This window comes from Carlito syrichta, unplaced genomic scaffold (genome assembly GCF_000164805.1).
Source record: "Carlito syrichta isolate Samal-C Ts95f unplaced genomic scaffold, Tarsius_syrichta-2.0.1 Scaffold123693, whole genome shotgun sequence".
Taxonomy (NCBI): Eukaryota; Metazoa; Chordata; class Mammalia; order Primates; family Tarsiidae; genus Carlito; species Carlito syrichta.
The window spans coordinates 79,642-85,871 of NW_007067789.1; the positions used below are offsets into that span (position 1 = coordinate 79,642).

Sequence of the window (6,230 nt, forward strand, 5' to 3'; positions counted from 1 at the left end):
AAAAAAGCCGGGCTCGGTGGCTCAAGCCTGTAATCCCAGCACTTTGGGAGGCCAAGGCGAGAGGATTGCTTGAGCCCAGGGGTTCAAGACCAGCCCGGGCAACTTGGCGAGAGCTCGTCCCTACAATAAATCGCAAAAGCTAGCCGGGCATGGTAGCGCACGCCTAAAGTTCCAGCTACTTGGAAGGCTGAGAGAGGATTGCCTGAGCCCAGCTGGTGGAGACTGTGGTGGCCATGAATGTGCCACTATACTCCAGCCTGAGCGACAGAGTAAGACTTCAATTCCAAAAAAAAAAAAAAAGAAAGTTGACTGTTTTTGCCTTTGGGTAAAACAGACTGGTTTTGCCCAGTCTGCTGAAGGAGATAAGACCATCCCTATACATAAATACATCAATAGCGATTTAGGTAAAACTCTACAGGGTGTTGGGGGAGATGCTGGAGGAAACAGGAAGTTTAAGGAAGTCATCCTGGAAGATGCGAGTTTATAGTAGGGTTTAGAAGGCAAGAAGGCAAGTAGAAAGCAGAAATGCCATGGAAGGCCTTTTCACACATACTATGACCTATTAAACCCAAGTCAGGAAGAAGTGAAGTGTTTATAAGTATACTAAGAGTTTTGGGGAGAGGGATGCTCTTGGAACTTGGGCTGTTGAAATTTGGGAAGGATGATAAGGTGGAGAATGGAGAGAGTTAAAACATGAATGAATACAACTCATTCCTCAGGAATGAGCAGGGGCCTTGAAAATCAAACCCAAGATCTGTTTAGTGCAGTAAATAAGTCATTCCAAGATGGGGAGAAGTTAGGACATGGTAATGATGGAAGGGTTTCTGAAGCTTGTCCTAGGAAACGTGGATTATGTCCAGGTGCACGTGGGGCTGTGGCGTTTCTTCTTCTTTTTTTTAATAATTTTTTTTTAATCGATAGATAACTGTATTTTTTTTTAGCCTTTAATTTTTTTATTTTGAAGATGTGGGGTACAATTCAAGGTTAGGTATACAAATGTTCATTATGCAGGTACCCTGGCTGTGGAGTTTCTAAGCAAAGAGAGGCCGTAGGCCCCAAAGATACTGCTGTAGCCTGAAGACTGACAAGTGGTTTCTTTCCAGAAAGCTATGAGGGACCCTGTGAGTAGCCAGTACAGCTCCTTTCTTTTCTGGAGGATGCCCATCCCAGAACTGGATCTGTCGGAGCTGGAAGGCCTGGGTCTGTCAGACACGTCCACCTACAAGATGAAGGACAGCAGCGTTAGCAAAATGACCGGGCAAGCCACTGGAGCAGAGCGAGAGAAAAGCCCTGAAGCTGATGCCCTCCTTGAGTACAGCACCTTCAACTTCTGGAGAGCTCCCATCGCCAGCATCCACTCCTTCGAACTGGACTTGCTCTGAGGCCAAGACTTCTCTCCCCCTTCTTGCCCTGTCTTCCCTTTCAAGCCCCTTCCTTCCCACCCCTTTCGCATTTTAATCTTGTTCTCTCTCCTCTATTGTGTTGGTGGTGCTGATGAATCTGCCAGAGTTGAGTTGTATTTATTTATTTATGTATTTATTTATCTATTTACTCCATTTCTCTCAAGAACCCTCAAGCTACAAAGTAAAGGGTTCAAGCAATGGAGTATTGGGTCACAGGGATTTCTCCTTTTCCCTCCAAAAATTAATTCCAGAAACTAGGCCTGATGGGGACATCAGAGAGTAGTGCAGTGGTGCAAAACGGAAGACTAATTTTTTTACTCCATTTTAATCAGCTTCAGAGATGACTCAGACCTTCCTAATTTCCTGCTCTAGGCCTATAAACACAACTATTTTGTCAAGGGTTAATGAAAACCTTGGAAGTTTGAGATTATCTGCTATAAAACAGGAGGACTCCTAAAAAGCTAAGAAGATAAGTTTCTTGCTTTTTTGATCCTGCTGCTTCTTTATCTCGAGAAAGTGGGGGTAGCTAAAGGTATAAAACAAGAGGAAATAACACATTATGGCAAGTGAAACTTGAGAAAAACATTGAATCATTTCAGACACAGCTAATCTCTTTTTCTCAAAAGGGTGTTCCTTCTTCAAGGCCACTCACTTTACAACTTTGCTCCTGTGGGTTGAAGTTAGATATATCTTAAAATATATTCTTGCTATTATGATTTGTAAGGCTTTGATTCAGTCTTTTAAAAGGCATAGGGTTTGGTCCCTAGTATTTGTCTTGTTCTCCTGTATTTGCAACGTATGGTACTGATCAATGGGCCTTAGACAAGCTACTAATTGAGACCATGAGATAAATAATTCTGACCCTATGTCTTGACCCCACTCCTTCCAAAATTTTGCTGATTTGTGCTGCCATTTACTCATTGAATAAAGACAGTCAATCCCAGGAATGGATTCCAGTTGTCTCTCTCTTCACAGGAAAGCAATATAGATCTCAGAAATTAGCCTTGCCTTCACATTCAGTTTATACATTTTATCTTTCTTTCTTTTTTTTTTTTTTTTTGAGTTGGAGTCTCACTCTGTCGCCCAGACTGGAGTGCAGTGGCCGTTGACTCATCCTAGACCTGCTGGGCTCCGGCGATCCTTCCGCCTCCGCCTTCCAAGTAGCTGGAACTACAGGCACGCGCTACCACACCCGGCTAATTTTTTTGATTTATTGTAGAGATGAGGTCTTGCCAAGTTGCCCAGGCGGGTCTCGAACCCACGGACTCAGGAAATTCACTCACCTTGGCCTCCCAAAGCGCGGGATTACAGGCTGAGCCACCGAGCCTGGCCATACATTTTATCTTTCTAATATTCAACTTTGAGGAAGAATTTTTTGAGTCTGGGTCTCACTCTATTGCCCAAGGTGGAGTGCAATGTCATGATCACTGTTCGCAGCCTCAACCTCCTGGGCTCGGGCAGTCCTTTGGCCTCAGCCTCCTGAGTAGCTGGAGCTAGAGGCACTTGCCACCATGCCCAGCTAATTTTTTTTTTTTTGAGTTGGAGTCTCACTCTGTCACCCAGACTGGAGTGCAGTGGCTGCTCCCGGCTCCCGCAGCCTCGACCTGCTGGGCTCCGGCGATCCTTCCGCCTCAGCCTTCCAAGTAGCTGGAACTACAGGCTCGCACTACCACACCCAGCTAATTTTTGATTTATTGTAGAGATGAGGTCTTGCCAAGTTGCCCAGGCGGGTCTCGAACCCACGGGCTCAGGCAACCCACTCACCTCAGCTTCCCATAGCGCGGGATTACAGGCTGAGCCACCAAGCCCAGCTCCCAGCTAATATTTAACTTTTTTTTTTTGTAGAGATGAGATCTTACTATGTTGCTGCCCAGGCTGGTCTTAAACTCCCGGACTCAAGCAATCTTCCCAAATTGCTGGGATTACAGATGCCTGGCTGAGGAAGAATGATTTGAATAGCACTTATACATTAAATGTGAACCTCAGGTTGAACAATAACACGGAAAGGGGTGAAATCAACTTAAAATTAGGTAGTTGGGGAGAAAGCTACACCACTCTTCTGCTTGCCCGTTATATTTCAGGCAATAATTCTGCTAGGTGACTAAGAAACTGATGTTATCCGCTTATGTGTAACACCTCATTCCAAAAAACTATTTGAAACTAACTTGCATTTTCGTGTGCCTAGTATATGAAAGGCACTGAGCCACACAAAGGACGTACACAGGAATGAGACAAGATTCTGATTCTCACATTTAAAAGGGAAGCCGTAAGCAACAATGTGGGTAGTGTTGGTCTGTGTGCTGTAAATACTTTAAAGATGGCACCATGTTGGCTCTAGAGTTCAGAGGAGGGAGGAAAGGTAAAAACCTCCTCCCAGGCCTTGCATGGTGCACCACCTAAAGATGGTCAAAGTCTAATAAACAACGGACCAGGAAGGATAAGTGATGTGTCCTTTTCTATTTTTACTGGCTTCTCAAGGGTTTCTTCCCTGACTTTTCGGAGGCCTTTAGTCATAGCAACTGATGGGCGGAGACGTGGGTCAACCGGTAAATAAAGTGACTTAAAGGGTTTGCAAACGCATGCTCCATCCTCTTCCAGGCTCCCAAAAAGAAATGACTCAGTTATTTGTTCCACCGTCCGCGCCGACAGCTTGGCTCTGGGGCCCTTACTGCATCCAGGCTGTAACTGGAAATATGTGCCCGTCGGGCTCCAGAGCCCAATTCACGAGCAAAGCCAGGAACGTCCCAAGCAGCTTCACCCGAGGTTGAGACGAAAAAGCGAGGCTGTCCCGTCAACCCTAAGCCTGGCCCCCCGGAGCAGCCGAGAGGTAGGACGCAAACTCCAGGCCCGATGCATCATCTGACTCCCCCGGAGAGGCTCGCCGGGTTCTTGGCGCCCACACAGCCGTCGGGGTCCGTCCCCTGCTGGAACTTTAAGACACGTGGGCCGCGTAACCAAGAGTCCTCCGCCCCGTTAAGTAGTCCTGCCTCGGGTGTCTCCGACACGCACTTTCCCACCGCGAAAGCCCTTCAGCAGAGGGGAAGCGAGCCCCGGCCGGGCAGCCCCTTTCTGCTCGGATGGAAGGCTGTGTCCTGTGATCACGTTGCCCGCACAGATCCCTCCGCCGGCACGCTGACTCGCGGCGCCTTCACTTCCGGGTCCGCCATTTTGTTGCCTCCATTTCTCCACGAGGGGGGGTTAAAGGCCCCCAAAACATGCATCCGTGCAAAGGCCAAAAAGTAACCGTCACTGACAGGGAGTCTTAACTAGAGAAGGAAACGGGACTAAACTGGCGGGCTCGGCGGAAGCGCAGCCGGCAGCGTCCCGGACGAGGAGGTGAGGGGGAAGAAGAGATGCGTGGACTTGGGGGCGTCAGGGCTGGCGCGGAAAGCGCCGTGACAAGTCGCGCCGCTGCCCAGCCCGGCCCCGGACTCCTGGGTGCGGACCGAGCAGAGCCCCCTCACCGAAGCGGGGCGGCGGGGGGAGGGGGACGAGAGGAAGGGGATGCTGTCGGGAGGAAGGGGAGGGGACTGGAAGGAGGTGAAGAAGGGGGTGGGTGTAAGACCTGGGGCTGGGGAGCTGGACCGAGGGAAGCCCAGGCCGCAGAGGTGACCGCCAGGGGGCGGCGCGGAGCCGGGGCCGAGGCTGAGACCCCCGCACGGGCTCCCGGCTTTCGGAAGGGCACAACGCTGGTGTGAGGACCTGGAGGATTTGTGCTGGAGGGAGACACGGGGACTGCCATTCTCTGACCCCAACGATCTCAGGATCGTTAGTGAACTCAGGAGCCGGAACCGGAGCAGAAGGGGCCCCGCCTCCGGTTCTTGCACAGTTGTTTGTACAGCTGGCCGCCCAGTGGGGACTTGTGCAATCCAGAAAGAACCGTGGATTCTTCAGTTGCATCCTCCTTCCCGTTGGCCTTCTCCTCCTCTTACAAATTCCTTTGGCTCAGAGGTCATTCCGTTCCTCTCCCTCTTCCCGGAACGTACACACTCTCTTCTCTCCTGTCTCTCTCTCTCTCTGTCTCCTCTCACGTCTTTGGAAGAGGACTGTGTATGGCTTATCTTCAACGATTTAACTACACTTTTGGCCATCAGGGGCCATACTGTCATCTGGCCACTTGATCCACCCAGTCGAGCAGAGATGTTCTTAAGCATCTGTCTTCATACTTGCTTTGATCACAATGAGGAGAAAACTGCCCCGCCCAAATTCTTATAGAAACAAAAGTAATTACTCTTTGAAAATAGAGTACTTTATTGTCAAGAGCTCAAGCACTTCGTAAATTATTAAAACACACTTCTATAATCCCAGCACTTTGGGAGGCCGAGGTGAGAGGATTGTCTGAGCCCACGGGTTTGAGACCAACCTGGGCAACTTGTCTAGACCTCGTTTCTACAATAAATCAAAAAATTAGCCGGACGTGGTGGCACATGCCTGTAGTTGCAGCTACTTGGAAGGCTAAGGCAGAAGGATCGTCTGAGCCCAGCAGGTTGAGGTTGTGGTGGCTGTGAACGGGCCACTGCATTCCATCCACAGAATGAGATTCCAACTCAAAACAAACACACACACACACACATATACACACATACTTATTGAAAGTTTTTGTGTGTTTGTTTGGGAGGGAGAGTGGGTGCTTTGTTTTCTTTTTCATTTTTTTAAATTTTGAGTCAGAGTCTCACTCTGTTGCCCAGGCTGGAGTGCAGTGGCATGATTCAGGGCTTACTGCAGTCTTGACTTCCTGGACTCAGGTGATCCACCTCAGTCTCCCGAGAAACTGAGACTACAGATGCACACCACCACGCCAGGCTAATTTTTTTTTTTTTTTTTTTT

At 48.9% G+C, this 6,230-nt stretch overlaps 1 protein-coding gene and 1 long non-coding RNA gene across 3 annotated transcripts in view; both read left to right on the plus strand.

The window, feature by feature from the left end:
• Positions 1-2,350, plus strand: part of MLLT11 (MLLT11, transcription factor 7 cofactor) — a 6,772-nt gene extending 4,422 nt beyond the window's left edge. Inside the window, exon 2 of one of the 2 annotated variants that reach the window (XM_021707743.1) lies at positions 1,104-2,350. In XM_021707743.1, the coding sequence (XP_021563418.1) occupies positions 1,110-1,382 (273 nt within the window). In that variant the 5' untranslated portion in view covers positions 1,104-1,109 and the 3' untranslated portion in view covers positions 1,383-2,350. The remainder of the gene's footprint in view (positions 1-1,103) is intronic. The other variant, XM_021707744.1, reaches the window with a different exon arrangement.
• A 2,056-nt stretch (positions 2,351-4,406) lies between these two features.
• Positions 4,407-6,230, plus strand: part of LOC110594681 — an 11,689-nt gene continuing 9,865 nt past the window's right edge. The window contains exon 1 of the long non-coding RNA XR_002481391.1: positions 4,407-4,739. This is a non-coding gene — a long non-coding RNA (uncharacterized LOC110594681). The remainder of the gene's footprint in view (positions 4,740-6,230) is intronic.